The sequence below is a fragment of the Carettochelys insculpta genome, chromosome 16 (genome assembly GCF_033958435.1).
Source record: "Carettochelys insculpta isolate YL-2023 chromosome 16, ASM3395843v1, whole genome shotgun sequence".
Taxonomy (NCBI): Eukaryota; Metazoa; Chordata; order Testudines; family Carettochelyidae; genus Carettochelys; species Carettochelys insculpta.
The window spans coordinates 32,942,892-32,962,592 of record NC_134152.1 but is presented as its reverse complement, the minus strand read 5'-3'; the positions used below and the strand labels follow the sequence as shown (position 1 = coordinate 32,962,592).

Below are 19,701 nucleotides of genomic sequence, written 5' to 3'. Positions count from 1 at the left end.
GCCGAGCCAGCCTTTCTCCCTGAGGACCCTAAGGCATTTAGCAGGATGGGGGACGGGCCCCGTTTCACCGCTGCACCCTCGTGACTCTCACGGGGTGCCGGGGGAGGCTAGAATTTGAGTCATTTATGGAGCTTCTCACCTACCACTGCAGGGCAACCACCTCTGGGGTGGAGTCCGGCATCTGAGCTGCACCTAAGCAGGCAGAGGCTGAGCAGGGCAGTCTTGGGTTAACCGCCCTGAGGGGTCATCCACAGACACAGGAGGACAGTGCTGGTGAAGCTGACTTTGCTAGTGGCTGGAGCCCCACTGGGCTGTTCCCAGCTGCTCCGACGCAGCCCTCTGGGGGAAATGAGCGCTTACCTGCCGCCAGCTCCAGTAGCCCTGCCAGCTCTGCTGGGACTTCTAGGTGTGTTACATCCATCACCTCCCTCTTGGTCAGCTCCTGGGGCAGAGCACAGAGAGGCCCGTCATGGCTCTCCGGTCTGTTCCTCGCCCTCCACCGGCGCTGAGCTGGAGCGCCCAGTCATCTACAGGGCTGCCCACACCTCACCTCTGAGTCCAGGCCTCTGTGAGGGGGAAGCCCAGGCCGGGGATCGGCCGGGCCCAGCCTTGTCTGCGTTGTGCCCCCAGAGCCCGGCCGCAGCAGGGCCCAGGGATGGGGAAACGGCCACCTGCTTCGCTCAGTGGGGCCCTGGGCCCTTAGACCAGCCCGGCCCGACTCGGCACAGTCCAGCCTGGCACAGGGAGCGTCCAGCTGACATTGTGGGCAACGGCACAGCATGGCCCTGAACTGCGCCAGTAGGCAGCTATGGTAAGACGCACCCCTCACCCATCACACTCCCCTACCAACCACACAGTCCTCACCCACCACACCACACCAACCCCACACGCACACACAATCTCCTCACCACACCCACCACACACACACACTCCTCACCCACCACACACACACACTCCTCACCCACCACACCACACCAACCCCACACGCACACACAATCTCCTCACCAACCACACCACACCAACCACACACGCACACTCCTCACCAACCACACACACACTCCTCACCCACCACACCACACCAACCCCACACGCGCACACAATCTCCTCACCAACCACACCACACCAACCACACACGTACACTCCTCACCAACCACACACACACACACTCCTCACCCACACCACACCAACCCCACACGCACACACAATCTCCTCACCAACCACACCACACCAACCACACACGCACACACACACAATCTCCTCACCCACCACACCACACCACACCAACCACACACACACACTCCTCACCCACCACACCCACACACACTCCTCACCCACCACACCACACCAACCACACACACACACACTCCTCACCCACCACACCACACCAACCCCACATGCACACAATCTCCTCACCAACAACACCACACCACACCATCCACACACGCACACTCCTCACCAACCACACACACACACACGCACACTCCTCACCCACACCACACCAACCCCACATGTGCACACAATCTCCTCACCCACCACACCACACCAACCCCACATGCGCACACAATCTCCTCACCCACCACACCACACCAACCCCACATGCGCACACAATCTCCTCACCCACCACACCACACCAACCCCCCCCACACACACTCCTCACCCACCCCACACGCACACAATCTCCTCACCAACCACACCACACCACACCAACCACGCACACAATCTCCTCACCAACCACACCACACCAACCCCACACACACACACACTCACCCATCACACCACACCAACTCCACACACACACACTCCTCACCAACCACACACAGACACACACTCCTCACCAACCACATCACACCACACCAACCCCACACGCACAGTCCTCACCCACCACACCACACCAACCCCACATGCACACACAATCTCCTCACCAACCACACCACACCACACCAACCACACACATACACACTCCTCACCAACCCCCCCACACCACACCAACCCCCCCACACTCCTCACCCACCACACCACACCAACCCCCCCCACACACACACTCTCCTCACCAACCACACCACACCACACCAACCACACACACACACACTCCTCACCAACCACACCACACCACACCAACCACACACACACACTCTCCTCACCAACCACACCACACCACACCAACCACACACACACACACTCCTCACCAACCCCCCCCATACTCCTCACCCACCACACCACACACAAACTCCTCACGCATCACACCACACCAACCTCACACACACACACTCCTCACCCACACCAACCACACACACACACACACACACACACACAATCCTCACCAACCACACCACACCAACCACACACACACACACACACTCCTCACCAACCACACCACACCAACCCCGCCATACTCCTCACCCACCACACCACACACAAACTCCTCACGCATCACACCACACCAACCTCACACACACACACTCCTCACCCACACCAACCACACACACACACACACACACACACAATCCTCACCCACCACACCACACCAACCCCCACCACACTCACCAACCACACCACACCAACCCCCCCCACTCCTCATGCCTCACACCACACACATACACACACACACTCCTCACCAATGATGCGCGCACACACACACACACACTCCTCACCCATCACACCACACCAACCACACACACACACACAAAATCCTCATCCACCACCCCCACACCAACCATATACATAATTCTCATCCACCATGCCTCTCACATCTCACCCCCCACAAACCACACCCACCCCCTCTCTCTCACACACACACACACACACACACACACACACACACACAGAGGCATCCCTCCCACCCGCCAGGCTGCGCCCTCTCCCCACCGCAGCGTGCACACTCCCATCCATCACACGCAGGCACCAGCGTGCTCACGCCTGGCACGAGGCATGCCCAGGTTCCAGCACACACTCGCCAGCGCCGCTGGTGTTACCTGCTCAGCCTTTCTCCTCTCCTCCTCCGCTTGCCTGCGAGCCACATCCTGCCTCTGAAACCAGAGCACATTGGTGCATGGCGAGCAGCCGTGGCGTGTGCCTGTCCCCACCGGCTGCCTCCGCGGGCCTGGGCAGGGTCACTGGCCCGCTAGGAATCTGGCCGGGAGGGGAGGGGAGTGGGAGGGTCCCCTGAGAACAAAGCCAAACCAGCAGAGCAGAGTTGTGTACCGCTAGGCACAGCAGGTGGCTGGAGAGCACCTGGACACGCATGACCTGGAGGGGTTCCTCCGGTGCCAGCAGCCCCGCAGCAGTGCTGGGGTCGCTGGGAGCCAGGGGTCCCTCTAACTTTTTCCATGTGTGGAATAAATTTTATTAGGTGCACCTAGGCATGTGCGGAGGTGCACCACGAGGAGAAGCACATGCTGTCGGCTGTGCGAGCTCTGCTCAGCAGCTGAGCTGCACCTGAATCGCTCCTGGGCAGCTGTCCAAGCACTCTGCTGACAGGGAACACTGCCAGGGGCTGCAGGTTGGTATCACAAGCGCATCAGCAGAGCTGGGGGCAGGAAGGGTGCCCAGCCTCTGCCCACACCAGGCCGGACTCTATCCTCTACCTCTTCTGAGCATTAAGATCCACCCTGGTGAAAGGCTGCCAGAGCCCCTCAACTGGGCCCATTGCCCGTGTACTGGAGCGGGCCCTGGAGCCCTCTGGCACATGCACAGAGGCTGTCCCTGGGCCAGACACTCTTGCTGGCTACTAACCCTGTCCTTGTCACGCAGCCGGAAATGGACGCACTTCCTGGGGCCTGACTGGCTCCTAGGGACACAGCGCTGCTGCTGTGCCCAGGGCAGGGGAGGTGCCAGTCTCTGCAGAGCTAGCCAGGGCGGGACTCACTGCTTGAAGGCTGCTCTGTTTGCCTGCAGAGCTGGCTAAGCCAAGGCTTAACCCTTCTCCTGCACTGACCCACGGTTGCCTGGCCTGGATCTCCTGCCCCCGGCACAGCAGCTCTGACCTGGGACCCTTGGGGACCAGCTGGTGGGGAGGGAGCCCTGGGCAGAGCTAGGCCTTAGCATATGCAATAAGACTGGACCCAGTCGGAATGCCCCAGCCCGCCCTGCCACCTGCCAGCCCTGGTAGGGCTCTGCCCCATGCTGCTGTCATTCACCCTGGTCATGTCGGGTTTGCCCCTCCCTCCCCTTTGCAGGCTATGACACAGCTTCCCGCATCCCCAGCCAGCTGGGGATCACACGCCCCCAGCCAGCCCCAGGGGTAGGATCACAGACCTCTGGCCGTGGGCAAGGAGCACGCAGGCTGCTCAGCAGCTGGCCCTGGCTCACAGGCCTGGCCTCCTGGAGTCCAAGCTCTGAAGGTCATTTCCTTCTGCAATCTCCCATCTCTCCAGGCATCGTCCCACCAAACACACACACACACATCAGCAGACCAGTTCCCGGCATGTGACAGGCAGTCAGTGCCCCCGTGCTGCTGGGGCAGGGAGCAGACACGCTTCCCAGGAGCCCGTCAGAGCAGCCATCCAGGCCTGGGCGAATTCAGTCAGGGTCGGTGTCTCCCACCCGTCCGGTCACAGCCACACCAGTGTTGCACGGTGACACGGTGTAGCTGTCCCCGTGCAACGTGGCAGGCACTAACACCAGTCCCGTGGGGCACAGGCCTAGAGCATCCAGCTGGTTTGACTGCCCTCCCACAGCGCTGGAGCCAGGACTGCCTGGGACTCCCCGACTGGGGATGGTGCACTCGGTACATGGCCCTGGTCAGTTCATTCCCTGGCAAGCACCTGGCACTAGCCACCATCAGAAGAGAGAATCCCGGGCGAGAGGGGCCTGTGGTCGGACCAGCCTAGCCAGGCCTTTGTTCTTAGTTCTGCTGGGGCTCTCATAACTACCCCCTCGCCCTAAACACACACAGCTTCTGGGGGAATTCAGTGCTACAGCACAAGGCAGAGCCAGGGCAAGTTGCTGCCAGAGCTCGCCAATCCTGACCTGCAGCCCCAGCTCTGCTGCTGCCTTTAGCCCTGACTGAGAGGGCTCCCGGGGGGACAGGCCCATGGCATGACCCTTTCTCCCCACGTCTCCCCAGCCCACTCTGCAGCCCGCTCTCACCTTGAGGCACCGCCTGCGATTCATGTACACGTGCACCAGGGACCTGAACTTGATCAGACTCTTCCGCAGCTGCTTGTACCTCTGCCTGCAGGGGATGGTGACCCCCCGGTTAGTGGGGCAGGGAGAGGGCTCTACGCTGGGGCCGGTACGGGGACTGCCCAAGCAGCAGTGCTGGGAAGGTGGGAATGCAGGCACAGGGAGGGACTGTGGGTTCTCTCTGACCAGCACTGGCCAGAGGTATGTCACACCAGCATGCAGCCTGTCCCCGTCTGCTGCCAGATGCCCCAAGTCTGGCTCCCTGCCCTCTGCTCCTGGATCTCCCTGGCAGGCTGCGGGGGGGAGTCGGAAATCACCAGCACGTCTGGCTCCCAGCTGCCCTGCTGTTCTGGACCCTGCAGAGCTGGGGCTGACCCAAACCCCAAGGAGCCTGACTGGAGTCTTGCCAATGGGCTGCGGGGGCAAGTCCTCAGGAGAGGGGGTGGGGCAGGTTGGCCTTGACACCAGAGCAGTTGGGTCAGATTCTTTCCCCATGCCCCATGTTTCATTTTGGCACCTGCCCCCAGTGGCCTAAGCCAGGTTCATCGAAACAGTTTGGTTTTGCCCAGATCCCACGTGGTCCCAAAGCTCAGATGGAAGCCCCTGGAAGCTCAGCCCAGGGATGTCCCAAAGGGCTTGGGGCCTTGGAGTGGGCTTGGCCCAGCCGTGTCCCCCAGGAGCTTGTCCCTGCAGCCGGCGTTCCTGCTAACTTTTTCCGTCCATGGGCGAAATAAATTTTTTATGTGCATGGACTGATGTGCACCACCAACAGAAACACGCTGCCAGCTGTGGGTGCTCTGCTAATCAGCCGGGCAGCCCCATAATCTCTCCCAAGCACTCAGCTCACAGGGAATTCCGCCCCAGGCCTTTCCCAAGCGGGCGAGCGAGAGGCTGGCAGGCCCCTGCGGTGGCAGGGCTGAATGGTGCCCAGGCAGTGCCCTGCCCCTGAGCACCTGGCCAGGTAGCCCCGGGCCTGGCTCTGGAGGAGGATGATCTTGCGGCGCAGCGAGCGGAAGCGTTTCTTGATGAAGAAGGCGCGGGCGTAGCGCTGCAGGGTGAGCGCTGCCAGGTGCAGGGCGCGGTCCCGCTTGCTCTCCAGCAGCTGGTACAGGTGTTCCTTCATGAACAGCTGGCAGGCGGGAGGGAGAGAGAAAAGGCATCAGCCCCCAGCCTAGGCACGGGGTAGCTTCTAACCAGCTCACCCGCCTGGCCAAAGGGCATCGGCCAGGCTGGGCCTGCTCCTGCCCTACTCACCACATCTGGGATTTCGCTCTGCTTGTGGGCACTGACCCAAATGCCCTTACAATCCACAAACCCTGACAATGGCCTGGGCCCTCCTCGGCCCTCCCTGCAGCAGCTGGTTCCTGCAGAGAAACCTCCAGAGGTAGTTTCTCCCTCCTGTTCCCGCAAACACCCTGGGGCACCAGCCCAGACAGCCACAAGCCCTCTCCAAGGGCAGGGTCTGTACAGCATCTTGCCTTTGATTTCTCCTCTGTGATGTTCCTGGATTTTTTAAAATAATCATGAAACCATTTCTGCAATCACTGTACTTAGTCTGCACCAAACCCTGTGCCAGCTGGGCCAAGCGAGGTATCTAATGAAAGCTGGTGATGCCCTGAATCTGTTTATGCTCCTCATATCTCCGTACCACCCTTGCACATAAAGTTATAGAGACTGGCTCTAGGTCTCTATTAGAAACATTTTAGAGCTAAGGATTCGCAGTGGGAGGCGTGGCCTCCTCCCAGCCAGGATGATGGACTGAAACAAAGACTCAGACATCAAAGACACATCTTAAGAACTTGGGACTTGTCATCTGGCATGTGGTCGATGACAGAACTACAGCAGGCACCTGATCAGGTGTTCCTCCATTGCCCACGTGAAGAAGAAAGGGTCTCCCCCCCCAGACACATACACATGAGAAATCTACAAGATGTCCGTGGCTGTGACTCTTTTGTTCTTCAGTCATCATGAACTTGGCCTGTGTGGACTGGGGGCCCGTCCCTCAGAAGGGTGTTATTTTCAGAAACTCTAAAGAATAGCAGCTTGTGTCATCGGCTGTATCCTGCATCAATAGCTTTCATTGATGTTTGCATTTTATCGCTTTAACAACTTCTTTCTCACCGCTATTTTCTTTTTCTTTCTTTCTTTCTTTCTTAATAAACCTTTAGGTTTAGAGTCTAAAGTACTAGCCCAGTGTGCTGTTTTGGGTAAGATCTGGGTGTATATTGACCTGGGAATGTGGCTAAACCCTTTGGGGTCTGGAAGAATCTGTGGATTTGGTGAAATTGGTTTCACAGCCTCTCACCTGAGTAGGAGGATTGCTGATTTGGGCATTGGAGCGGCTGGAGAATCTGTGGGTTTGCTTGTGTAGCTTCTTGGCAGAGGTACTTTGGTGGCTGGTTGGATTTGCCTTATTGAGAAGGAAATCCCAGCCTGGGCTGTGAGTGGCCTGGTTTTAAGCAGTTTGCCCAGGATTGCTTCTCACACCTGTGCCCAGAACCCCTTGAAATATTACATCCCTATGTCCCGCCCCTCCCGTCCAGGCTACTCATTCCTGGCCCTGGTCAGTGGGGAAGGCAGCAGCCATACCTTGCTGACTCCAATGCAGTACATGGTGGGATTCCCAGCACACAGCTTCTTCAGCATCTCCACGCAGCTCACACCATCGGGGCTGACGTTGGGCCGGACATCGACGAGGCACCTGTACCTATTGAGCCCCAGGAGCACCATTAATGCAGGAGGGCCAGACCCTGTTCAAGCCCTCATGAGCGATTCCACCCTACATCAGAGCCAAGAACAGGGCCCGGAACAGACACCCAGGAGACCTGCTCCCCAGTACTCCTTTAAATAATAGAGGGAGGAGACGCTGTAGGAGCCGCCTGCTGGGAGTGGTACGGCATTGTTCCTTCCAGTGCATTTCCCCTCTGTCAGGACCGGCCCCTTCTCAACCGATTTGTCTGTTGGGCAGTGTTGCCCGCAAACTGAGTGCTTGGGTGGCCACCCACGGGAGATTCAGGTGCCAGCCAGTGGATTAGCAGAGCGCCCGCAGCCGGCAGCTTGTGTTTCTACTGGTGGGGCACATCCACACATGCCTCGGTGCGTACCACAAAATTTATTCCACACAGGTTTGGAAAAAATTAAAGGGAAGAGTGGTGATGAGGAATCTCTCTCGTCCTCCCTTCACGCCATTCCCACTCGCCACTTGATCTCCCTTTCGGGATATGACTCTTCCCCTTCCCACCCCCTCCCCTAGCTTCTCATTCTGGAGTCGGCAACACCAGGCAACCGCACCTGTCAATGAAGATGTGGAAGGGGATGCGAACCGGGAAGCCCTCTTTGCGGATGCGGATGGTCTCCAGGATTCCAGAGTAGCAGAGCTGGCCGCTGACAACGTCTGCCTCAAAGACGGCTGGCTCCTGAGCAAGGCGAGAGGCGAGGGGACAGCAGTTACAACCTGGCTGTAATCGCCCGTTTGAGCCAAAGGGAGGATTAGGCGGTGGGGACCGCGCAACGGGTGAGTGAGGCAGAAGTGAGGAAGACAGGGCAGTGTGAGGACAACGCAACGTCCTCGGCCTTGGAGCTGTACAGAGTCACAGAACTCTAGAACTGGAAGGGACCTCGAGAGGTCATCGACTCCAGTCCCCTGTCCTCACAGCAGGACCAGGCACTGTCCAGACCATCCCTGAGAGGTGTCTGTCTAACCTGTTCTCAAATATCTCCAGTGATGGAGATTCCACAGCCTCCCTAGGTAATTTATTCTGGTTTTCAACCACCCTGACAGTTTGGAAGCGTTTCCTCATGTCCAACCTAAACCTCCCTTGCTGCAGGTTAAGCTCATTGCTCCTTGTCCTGCCCTCACAGGCCATAGCTCCCCAGTACTCCTTGTGTCAGCAAAGCTCTCAGAGCCAGGCTCAACTTCAGGCAACTGAATTCAGGGGAACCTATCCTGCTGCATTTATTTAAGCGCTCTGGTGAATCGGGCTCTAGCTTCCGGGAGCGTCAGTGAGTCCGGGAGAAAAGGAGAACTGGAGAAGGCAGCAAGGGGGTGGAATCTCTTGCATTCGAGATAGCATGGCCAGAACACGGTATGTGCTGCTGTTACTGAAATGCTTCTGTGCAATACATCAGCTCGCAAACCTCTTGCTGTGCGGCAGCTACCACCTGATCTCCAAGAGGGTTCTCCTGGCTGGGTGTAGGGTAAAATTTTGAAGTAGGCCTTGATATTTGCTAAAAACCACTGTTGCAAAATGGAGTCTGGTAAACCCCCCACCCCAGCCATCTGGGGAGGGCATCCCAGCTGATGTAAAAGTCCCTAGGCAGCCACATTCCAGGAAGGGACCCTGCAGGGGGGTGATTGGACTATAGTCAAAGGGCGACAGACATGATTCTTTCACTGCTTTCTGCTTTGATTCTGTATTGCTCACGTGCTTTGATTCTGTAGAGATAACACAAATGATCGTGCCCGTGCAAAGATTACATCAGGATGCCAGATGAGACATCACTGCTGTACACATCAGTGTGCTACAGACGAGAGATCACTTTATACAGTGGTGTTGAGGGCTGCACTCTTCAAAGGACTTGTTGTTTATAGATAAAATGTTCTGCAAATTGTGCATGGACATTTTGTAATTCCCAGATTGTTTGTTAATTCTTCTGGATTGCTCCTTGATTATGCTCATTTCCTTATTATCTGCTTCTGTTCTTTCCTCTGACTATCAGCTCTCTATATAACCAATCATAACTTGATGCCCGTCAATGCATTCTGAAACTCAGCCAAGTTCAGAATCACTCCGCCAGCTGGTTGTAATAAACCTTGGTTGCTTCATGTACAGTATCCAGGCTTTATTCCAACATAGGGCAAAGCTCTGTGGTCTCACTCTTGGTCAAGTAGCACGTCTGCAAAGAGCTTAGATTTTCTCAGCTGTGACAAACACTATCACAGGAACAAAGCGATTGGTGCTGCCCTGGCTGTGTCGTAAGCTGCCCAATGCAGGTCTGCAGGTGTATTAAGGCTTCTAGTTTTGCACAGCATCAGCCACTAGAGGGTGACATGGTCTCACACACACACACTGAAGCAGGCCTGAGATTCCACCCAGCGGAGGACAGCTGGCTTGCTGTTTGCATGAGACCAGCGTTGGTCATCAGTGCCTGGGGCTATTGTCCCTCTGGCCCTGCAGCTGGCTCTTCTCTCGAAGGAAGCTAGGATGGTAACCAGAACAGGGAGTGGACAAAAGGCAGGAAGCATGTTTGCTTGCGCAAACAAGGCAAGACAATGGGTGCATCGTCTCTCCATTAAAGGAGACAGCTGCAAGCCAGACACCTCGCCAAACAGCCTTTAGACAAGAGAGAGAGGATCCAGGCTTGGGAACAGTGGGAAGCTGTAACCAGAGACTCACCCAGCGGAGTGCAGGCCATTTGATACAGAATTGATAAGCACTGGGTAACCTGCAACCCACCACCCTTTATGACACCATCATCACGCCAGCAAGAGCAGGGTGCACTTATCCCAGTTCCCATGTGGGATACCCAGGCCTTAATCTCTGTGCTAAGAAGTGGTGGAATCTAGTGGATAAAGCCGGAGCTGAGAAACCATTCCTATCCCTGCCACTGGGTCACATGGGGGCCTTGGACCTGTCACTTTGCCTCCATTTTAAACGTGCAGTTGCCTTGCTAGGATGTGATTTTCAGACGTGCTGCTGAACACGCACAGCTCCAGCTGACTTCACGGGGCCTGGCCATTGCTCACCACAGACACAAACCCTCTCAGGACACTTCACCCTTCTTCCTACAGCCTGTTGCCGTGCCCAATATCTCCAGTAGGCGCACAACTAATAGACACAAGGAGGGAAGGGGGAACTCCCTCACGGGGGTTATGTCAATGAGACGTGGCTTTGGCCCCGCTCACCCTGCATCCAGCCCCCCCACCACACCACACCAGTCCTGTGGTGCATTCTTACCTTCTTGTTGTTCGGCTTGAGGCAGCGGACGAAGAAAGGATTGCACCTGAATCAGAGAGAGACACAACACACATCTGCTGGGGGAGCAGACACAAAGGAACCCACAAGGGGGGACCCTGGGAGGTTCCAGGAAGTCTCTGCTGTTTACCGGGCCCGTGAAATGGAGCCAAGCAGCTGAACAGCTGTCTACAGCACACCTCATTGGTGGCATGTCAGCCACACCCACAGCAACTTTCCAAGGCACCTAACTCCCCTAGACCCCACGAGTCCTCGCTTCTAGCTCTGGAGACCAGCCTATTGTAACTCTGTCGTGACAACACCTGGAAAGGTCCTTTCCCTTCTGGTGCGTTATTGGATTTTCAGATGAATGGGCAAACATCGTTGCAAGCACTGTGCTGGATTTGCACCAAACCCTACGCCCAGTGGGCTGAGGGAGGCGTCTACTGAAAGCTGCAAGAAGTCCTGTGGCACCTTTTAGACTAATATTTTGGAGCATAAGCTTTCGTGGGCAAAGACCCACTTTAGATGCATCTGACAAAGTGGGGCTTTGCCTACGAAAGCTTATGCTCCAAAATATGTTAGTCGAGAAGGTGCCACAGGACTTCTTGCTGTTTTTGAATATATGTACAGACTAACTCGGCCACCTCTCTGCTATTGAAAGCTGGTGAGTCGCTGAATGTGTTTGTACTGTGCATAGGTTTGTATCATTTTTATAGGTGGAGTTGTAAGTATCGGCTCTGGGCTTGTATTTGAAATTTTATTTTCTGGAGACCACACCAGGAGCTGTGGTAACCCATTGAGAATCCTAGTCAGGTGAAGCTCTACCTGACAAAAGGCCTGATCAGATTCCAACCAACCTCTGATGAATCTGACTGGAGGGTGTAACCCAGCAGAGGCAATGACAGATTGCCTGACAAGGACTTGGACAGGTGACCTGCTCACGTGAGAGGCTCCATCTAAAAGGTGATTCCAGACAGGGAAGAGCAATGCAATTCCCTCCACATAGGCAAGGGCATAAAGGGGGCTCTGAGTACTCCTCCATCTTTGTCTTCATTCCAGCTCATCACTCTAGGAGCATCTCTGCTGTGAACTGAGCCTAGAAGCATCGCTGACCCGTCCTAACAAGGGGATGTACTCCAGAGCTTTTTAAGATAGCTGCCTGCTCCACCTCTGCTGCAAGCCGGCAGCAAGGGCTTTGTGACTGACGTATGTGATTTGATTGTGTTAATTTTACTCTCAACCTCTTCTCTCTCTCTATTAATAAACCTTTAGATTTTAGAGTCTAACGGACTGGCCAGCGTGCTCTTCTGGGTAAGAGCTGAGGTATATATTGACCTGGGAATGGGGCTGGTCCTTTGGGATGGGAAGAACTTGCTCAGATTTGATGAGACGGGTTTTCCTAACTTCTCATCAGTGTAAGGAGGGGACTGGCTGTGGCACGGGAGAAGCTGGAGTGTCGGAGGGAATGGCTGGTGTGACTCCTTGCTGGCCAGTGTGGGAACAGAAGTGCTCTGTGTGACTCGTTTGGTGCCTTCTAGTGGAGGACCTCCAGTCTGGGGCTGTCCGTAGCCTCTGTTTTAAGCCATTTGCCCTGATTTGGCTCTCTCACCGGTGCTCAGAAAAACCTCCAATACTACAGCTCCATGTCTGAGACCAGGACTAATCAGGGCGCGTCTACCACCACTCCAGGGTATCGAACAAGGAGGATCTGTTGGAATGTTTACCCCAGTCCATTTCTCTTCCCCGCATGCCCCAGACAGACAAGCCCTGTTTCTTTAAGCTCTCTGCTCACTCACCTCTCCATTTTCTCCACCAGATCCAGGAGCGACTGCTGGAACTTAGCGGCCACTGTCGGCGCTTTATACCGCCGGGTGACCGTGCTGTTCTTCCCCATCATGGTCCTCTGCTGGGCCACCAGCTGGGCATGGCTGAAGAAGAGGTTGGCCACCACCTGTGGAGATAGGGGGACAGTTAAAAAAAGGGGATGGAAAAGGGCTGTGTTGAGATAGCCACCGCAGCATTGACCATTGGTTAGAGCACTGGTTTGGGACTCGGGTGAGCGGATTCTATTCCCAGCTCTGCCAATGGCCTGCTGGCTGAGTCCAGGGAAGTCACTGCATGGCTTTGTGCCTCAGTTTCTCTTTCTGTACAATGGGGATGACGACACTGACACCCTCTGAGAAAACACTTTGAGATTTACCAATGATAAGAGCCTGGAATCGTTATTATTCATCATGACCATCGTGGATCCTCAGAGGGTTTGATGCTTATGAGAGTCAGGACTCTTGGGTTCTTTTCCCAGCCCCATGATTGATTTACTGTTTGAGCCCGCACAAGTCACCGTCCTACTCTGTGCCTCAGTTTCCCCATCTACAAAATGGGGTCACCTGTACTGTGTTCTCAAGGGATGCTCAGAAGCGTAGTTGGCTTTTGCCACGTGATCTGTCTAGGGCCCAAGGCACAATGGAAGAGCAAAGTGCTACTGGCCAAGATGGCAGGACTGAGATAAAGCAAGTGAGTGGCAGTCAGTGCCTGTTAAAGCACTTGCCACCAGCGTTTACAAGTGAGTATTCCTCAGACTGGTCTGCTCTCCTGTTCTCACCATCCCTGGGCACTATACTGGGGGAAGGCGCTTCACTTACAAACCACATTGGCCAGTTTGCCAGGTGGCTTAACAAGTGCCTGTGGACTGGCAGGTGTGCCCCGGTTCTGGGTTACCCAGCCACAGACCCCTCTAGTTCCAAGTCCACTCACTGCCATGTAAGCTTCTTGAATGAACTTCAGCAGCTGGACAAATTCCTGGGAAACCTATTCCAGGGCCCCATCCTGCTCCAAGCCCTGGGGAAGGGCGGCATGATATGAGGGGCCTTCTCCAGCACCGATCTCCAGGACTCAGCCTTAGCAGATGGGATTTGCGCTGTACGGCAGACAGCAAGTGGCCAGGCTGCTCTTTAGCATCAAATAACAGATCGTGCCAGGAAGTGTGACCGAGTTCCAAAAGGGTAAAGCACCTGGCAGGCCCACAAGCACTCAGTGAGTTAATTACCTTCACTGCAGCCACTAGTACAGCAATACCTGGCTCTTCTCATCTGCGACTCTCTATGCACTCCACAAAGGAGGTCAGAATCATAACGGCTCGAGAGAGACATCTAATCCCAATAGGCCAGAGACAGAGCTGGGACTACAGCCCTGCTTTCCTGCCTCCAGTCAGCTGCTCTGACTTATAGACTACGCTGTCTCCTATACACAATACAATGTTGCTGTACCAGTCTCCAGAGCCATTGCCAGGCCCTCCCCGCCTATCTGCCCACAGAGTCGGAGGCCAGCAGGAGCTCTTACTTTGGTTTTGCTGTTGACAAAAAGGTCCAGAACGTCCTGGCGAACTTGATCGTAGTTTTTATCCAAGAACTTGTGCACCTGAAAAAACAAACAGTGCCCTCCCCAGTTACGCAGATCAGTGGGGCCGACTCCCTGGGGGCCTCCGGGGCTTAAGCGCTCCTGGGAAAAGAATAGGGGGGTACTCAGCAGCCACCAGCCACAGCTGCTCGTCAGTTGGCAGGAGGCGGTCGGGGAGGGCAGAGAGTGGCAGTCAGGGGGCCTTGGGAGAGGGGCAGAGTGGGGGTGGGGCCTCAGGATGGAGCACCACAAGAAAAATAGAGGTCAGATCCTGTGACGCAAACCCATTGGGAAGGACGTGGAAGATCAAGGAATCAAGGGCCAGCATCTCTGCTGGGGTATGCAGAGCACCACTGGAGTTGTGATTTACTCCTGCTGAGGACCCAGCCCTAGCTGGACAACAGTGGGGGAGGGAGTCAGACAGGTAACTACAGAGCCCTGGGAGAGGTGGAAAAAGTGCCCCAAAAGTTACTCGAGTAAAAGGGCAGCTGCTTTCACTTCTGGATACTTGAGTACAATCAAGACGTGGGTGCGTGTACTTTTACTCAAGTAGTTTTTCAGGGGGGACACTGGTGACTTGTACTTAAGTACCCCCCCACCTTCCAGCAGCTGTGCTTTTACTCGGGTAACTTTCTGGGTACCCTTTCCACCTCTGTGCACCTGTCTCTTCCTCTGAATCTCCATTCTCCAGCCACTCACCTGGTAGGTGACTTTGCCAGCATAGTGTTTGATGGTGAACTCTGGGAGAGGCATCTTTGGCTTGATGTATAATGCATTGGAGCCGTGGTGGTAGTGACACTTCTGGAGGAAAGTATGGTCTGTGGCCTGGACACGGGAAGAAAGGCATTGAGTTAACTACTAGACAACCTGACTCCCTGCAGGCTGCAGCCACGAGCAGGCAGCCTCGCTGTTTGCAGGCAGCTTTTCTTTCCATTCCCCTCTGGCACATTCTGCACCAACGCTATTTCACCAGCTAGATCCAACGCGGGACAATTCTATGAGCGTTGGTAACACTTGCAGCCATTCGCTTTAAAATAGGGGGTGGAAAAGCTTCTCATTCTTCAGGCCTGTAAACTGGTAGCCTAAATGACCTCCTGTCATCCGCACTACGTTCAGCACTGCCCAGAGGCAAAGGGCATTATGTCGCAGGGGGGCCAGGGCAGAGCTGGCAAAATATTTGGACTGAAACCTGAAAGCAGGTAAAACTCACCTGATTGGGAGTTACAAGCTGGAAGGAGATTGGCTAATGGCTAGAGGACAGAACTCTGAGTCACACTGTCAGGCTCTGGGGAGTTGTTCCCAGGTCTGCCATTGACTCACTGTGTGACCTCAGGCGAGTCACCTCACTGCCATGTGCCTCAGTTTTCCCATCTTCAGAAAGGGCATAACACTTCCCTCCTTCCTGGGGGGGTGGGAGGCTTTGTGTATTAACGGCTGGGAAAGTTAGAAGCCTTTGTAGACACACAAAGGACTTCTTGTTGTTTTTGTGGCAACAGACTAACATGATAGTAGCTCTGAGTACATTTCGAGGGTTTCAAACCAGACTGCACTCAGGGAGGTTAACTTGTCCCACTCCCCATGCAGCCACAGCTACAATGCCATTTTTAACGAGGAGTCCTGGGGCACCTTGTTGATTAACAGATTTATTTAGACATATGCTTTTGGGGGTGAAAAAAACATACTGTCAGATGCAACCGCAATTTTTAGCACAGCAGCTCACTCACAGCTAGCGCAAGTATGGCTGCCTGAGCTGGAAAATTACATCTCACTGTGGACGTAGCCTGAAAGCCAAGCCCCCTTAACACTCACTAAGCTAAGGAAGACTCTCGTCCTGCAGCACAGGGTCTGTGACACACAGTTGTGCAACTCTCATTCAATCCAGTAGAGGGCCCAGGCATGCACACACGCACACACAGAGAAAACAGAATTGTCTTGTTTGCTCTGCTTGGCCACATTCATCTCCACAGAATTGCAGCTGTTCTTAACAGCAGCTCTGAATTTGGATGCATGCCTTTTGTCAGAGCAGAGAATGCCTTTAGGATCCCTCTCTAGAGCTGTTGTGCTCCAGGATCACAGTATATAAATAAGGCTGTCTGCCTCTATAGAGGCCAGGACAGCAGAATCAGCCCCATCCCCACACACCTCCCTGCTCAGCATGTTGTAGAGGCTCTTAAAAGTGAACAGCAGCATTGCCAACAAGAGGCTGGCAATGCTGAGGTCTCCGCAGCGCTGCTACCTGAGGGAAGGCACTCTGATCATCCAGGATCCTCAGAATCCCATGTGGCTTTTGAGCAATGAGGTCAATGCAGGGCTGGTTGTCGTTGAAGGCGATTTCCTTCCACTCTATCTGTTCTCGGATGTACTCCTCCTGCAGGAAGCGCAAGCCAGCGGGTCACGGGGAAGCAAAAGGCCTTGACAATTTGGACTTAATCGGACACCTGATAGGCAACGTTTCCTCTCATTTTTTCCATCCAAGCGTGGAATAAATTTTATGTGCACCAAGGCATGGGTGGATGCACACCACCAGTAGACACACACGGTGCTGGCTGTGGGTGCTCCGCTAATCAGCTGGGCAGTATATGACTCTCTCCTGGGTGTCCACCCTAGTCCTCAGCTTAGGGGTTTACACTGCTGATAGGTCTTTATTACGACTGGCAGGTTTACCAGGACGGCCTTTTCCAGAAGAACTCTCACAATCCTGGGGACGTGGGGAGCAACCAAAGACCTTCCAAGAAGGAGGGGTTTCAAATAACCCCACGGTCAGCCCTGCAGGCTTTGAAGTGAGCTGTGGGGGTAGGAATGGTTGCTCCCAGGTCAGCCACCCCGAGGGGCTGGAGTTCTAAAGGGGGACTGGATGGCTCCCACTCTTGGTGGGTTGGCAGATGGCATGCCCTGCAGCAACAGGCCAGGCTCTGCCTCGATTCCCCCTAGCTCACCTGCTCCTCCTTAAAGACGATCTTGTTGAAGAAGAACTGCAGGTATTCGTTCGCATAGTTGATACACAGCTGCTCGAAGCTGTTGAAGCTGAGGTCCTGCGGATAATACGGCCCGCGTAAAGCATGCCTGGAAGCAGGCGCAGTGGGGCTAAGGGATAGTGAGCAAGCACAGCCGGCTTTCTCCTGCAAGCCCGAGGCTTAATCCTGGCTTTGTTCCAAACTGCAAATGCATTTGCTGGGCTACAGCCTCATCCCTATTGGTGCTCATCAGAGAAGAGTCATGTAAGATTATCTCCTTTGACACACCCGGCTGCATCTCACGAGGAGAGACCCAGGCCTGCATGAGGGAAGACCAGGGTCTGAGGAGCTTAGTGATGAGCAGCAGAAAAGAAGGGGGTCAGGACCACTATTCACCCTAATTTTTTCCATCCATTTGCAGAATAAATTTTGTTACATGCACCAAAGCATGCACGATGTGCACCACCCACATAAACATGCCACCGGCTGTGGGCACTCTGCTAATCAGCTGGGTGGCACCGGAATCTCCCCGGGCACCTGCCCAAGGGCTCAGTTTCCAGGGAACAGTGAGAGGCATTGGTACAGAGGGGAACAGCAGGTACTGCTAGACTAAGGCAGGTTGGCTGAGCTGTGAGACGGCCTGGAGCTGGCACAGCCAAGAACTGGATTGCATAGGTGCAGGATACTGAGCTAGATGAGCCAGGGTCTAATCTTGTCCGGCACCTCCTAGGTGCTTGGCGGGGGCTCATCAGCGGGACAGCTCTCAGAGGTAGGGTGGGCTGGGGTGGTGGGTGAGGACCAGGGCAGCGAGGCCAAGACTGGAGAACACACAGACACTCCCGGGTCTGGAGGCAGTAATGCTGGGTGCTCGGTGAGCTCTGTTCTGCAGAGCCTGGGAAGAAACTGGAGGTGGCAGCTACGGGCCTGGACCTGAGTGAGCCGCCTGCCCCAGGTGACAAAACCATCCGCAGCCCCACACCTTTCCCAGTCTCCAAAGAGACCTGCGGCTGGTACATTTCCCAGCCGACGAGGTGGGTCCCCCAGGCCTGTGCTGGGTTCAAAACCACACGGATGGACCCAGATGCATGTTAAACAGACCCACATTTTCCAGTGAGATGACCCAAAGGCCAGATCCCTGGCTGGCACACTTTGGTGTCGCTCTATTGCCCCATCCGAGCAGCACCAAGTTACCCCAGCTGCAGGCCTGGCCCTGTTGGCTCTTTTGAGCGCACGGCTGCGAAGCACAAGGCAGGCAGGGAAAGGCTGGCCGAGCTCCAGGGAGGAGGGTGGGGGAGTCTAACAACTCTCTTCACCCGTGTCATTAAAAACTGCAAGAAGTCCTGTGGCACCTTACAGACTAAGAGATATTTTGGAGCATAAGCTTTCATGGGCAAAGACCTGCTTCGTCATCTGATGACGAAGCAGGTCTTTGCCCACGAAAGCTTATGCTCCAAAATATCTCTTAGTCTATGAGATGCCACAGGACTTCTTGTTATTAAAAAACTGGCGAGTGAAACCCCCTGGGGCCACCAGCCCATGGAGGAGGGGTCCCAGCAGCATCAGAAAACAGGAGGGTGATGCTTAGGTCATAGACGGGAGTCCCAGGAATCCTGGGTGGGACAGGAGGGGAACTGAGGGGAGTGCTCATTTACAGTTCGTTCATTTTCACGCAGAGCGTTCTTCACATCCCAGTCCGTCACTCTGCGGCTCCCAGCAAGTCACACGGGTGCCAGCAGGAGTTGGTGACCTATGTTTGCACCACCAGGGCTCTCGGGCTCACCTGCCGAGCGCACGAGGAGCTGGGTTCAGCCCTGGCTGGAGACCCACATGGCCTTCAGGGGCAGGTGCCCATTCACACACCCAAGCAAGGCTCAGTCCCACGTTATTACTCTCCTGAGCAGGGGTCTCAAAATCACGACTGTGGGCCAGCCATGGTCCAAGCAGTTCCACCATCCAGCCTGTGTGGCTGCCGACACAGGAGTCCCTGTAGCCCTGGGGGGTGGAGGAGGGTGCCCGTACCCTTCCCCCAATCCAGCCTCTGCTCTGCCCTTGTCTGGCCTTCTCCTGCCCTATGCTCTCCCCCCAGCCGCCCCTCCCCCGGCCCCACCCCCAAGGGATGCAGCCTCAAGGACAACCAGGGACCTGGCCTGAGATGGCAGCAGCCTGAGTCAGACCTCTGCCAAACTCCCAGGCCAGCCCAGTCGCTTGGCTTCACTTCCCCGAGGCTACTGGGATGTGCGGTGGCATGGAGCAAGCAGGTGGCAGTGGGG

At 55.4% G+C, this 19,701-nt stretch overlaps 1 protein-coding gene across 1 annotated transcript in view; it reads right to left on the bottom strand.

Moving 5' to 3' along the window:
* Positions 1–19,701, bottom strand: part of MYO15A (myosin XVA) — an 89,269-nt gene that overhangs the window by 46,910 nt on the left and 22,658 nt on the right. The window contains exons 16-26 of the mRNA XM_075011113.1: positions 17,414–17,509; positions 16,714–16,845; positions 15,177–15,302; positions 14,421–14,498; positions 12,878–13,032; positions 11,082–11,127; positions 8,416–8,540; positions 7,714–7,831; positions 6,078–6,253; positions 5,089–5,173; positions 361–442 (exon numbers count right to left, since the gene is read on the bottom strand). Coding sequence (XP_074867214.1) covers positions 361–442; positions 5,089–5,173; positions 6,078–6,253; positions 7,714–7,831; positions 8,416–8,540; positions 11,082–11,127; positions 12,878–13,032; positions 14,421–14,498; positions 15,177–15,302; positions 16,714–16,845; positions 17,414–17,509 — 1,219 coding nt within the window. The remainder of the gene's footprint in view (positions 1–360; positions 443–5,088; positions 5,174–6,077; positions 6,254–7,713; positions 7,832–8,415; positions 8,541–11,081; positions 11,128–12,877; positions 13,033–14,420; positions 14,499–15,176; positions 15,303–16,713; positions 16,846–17,413; positions 17,510–19,701) is intronic.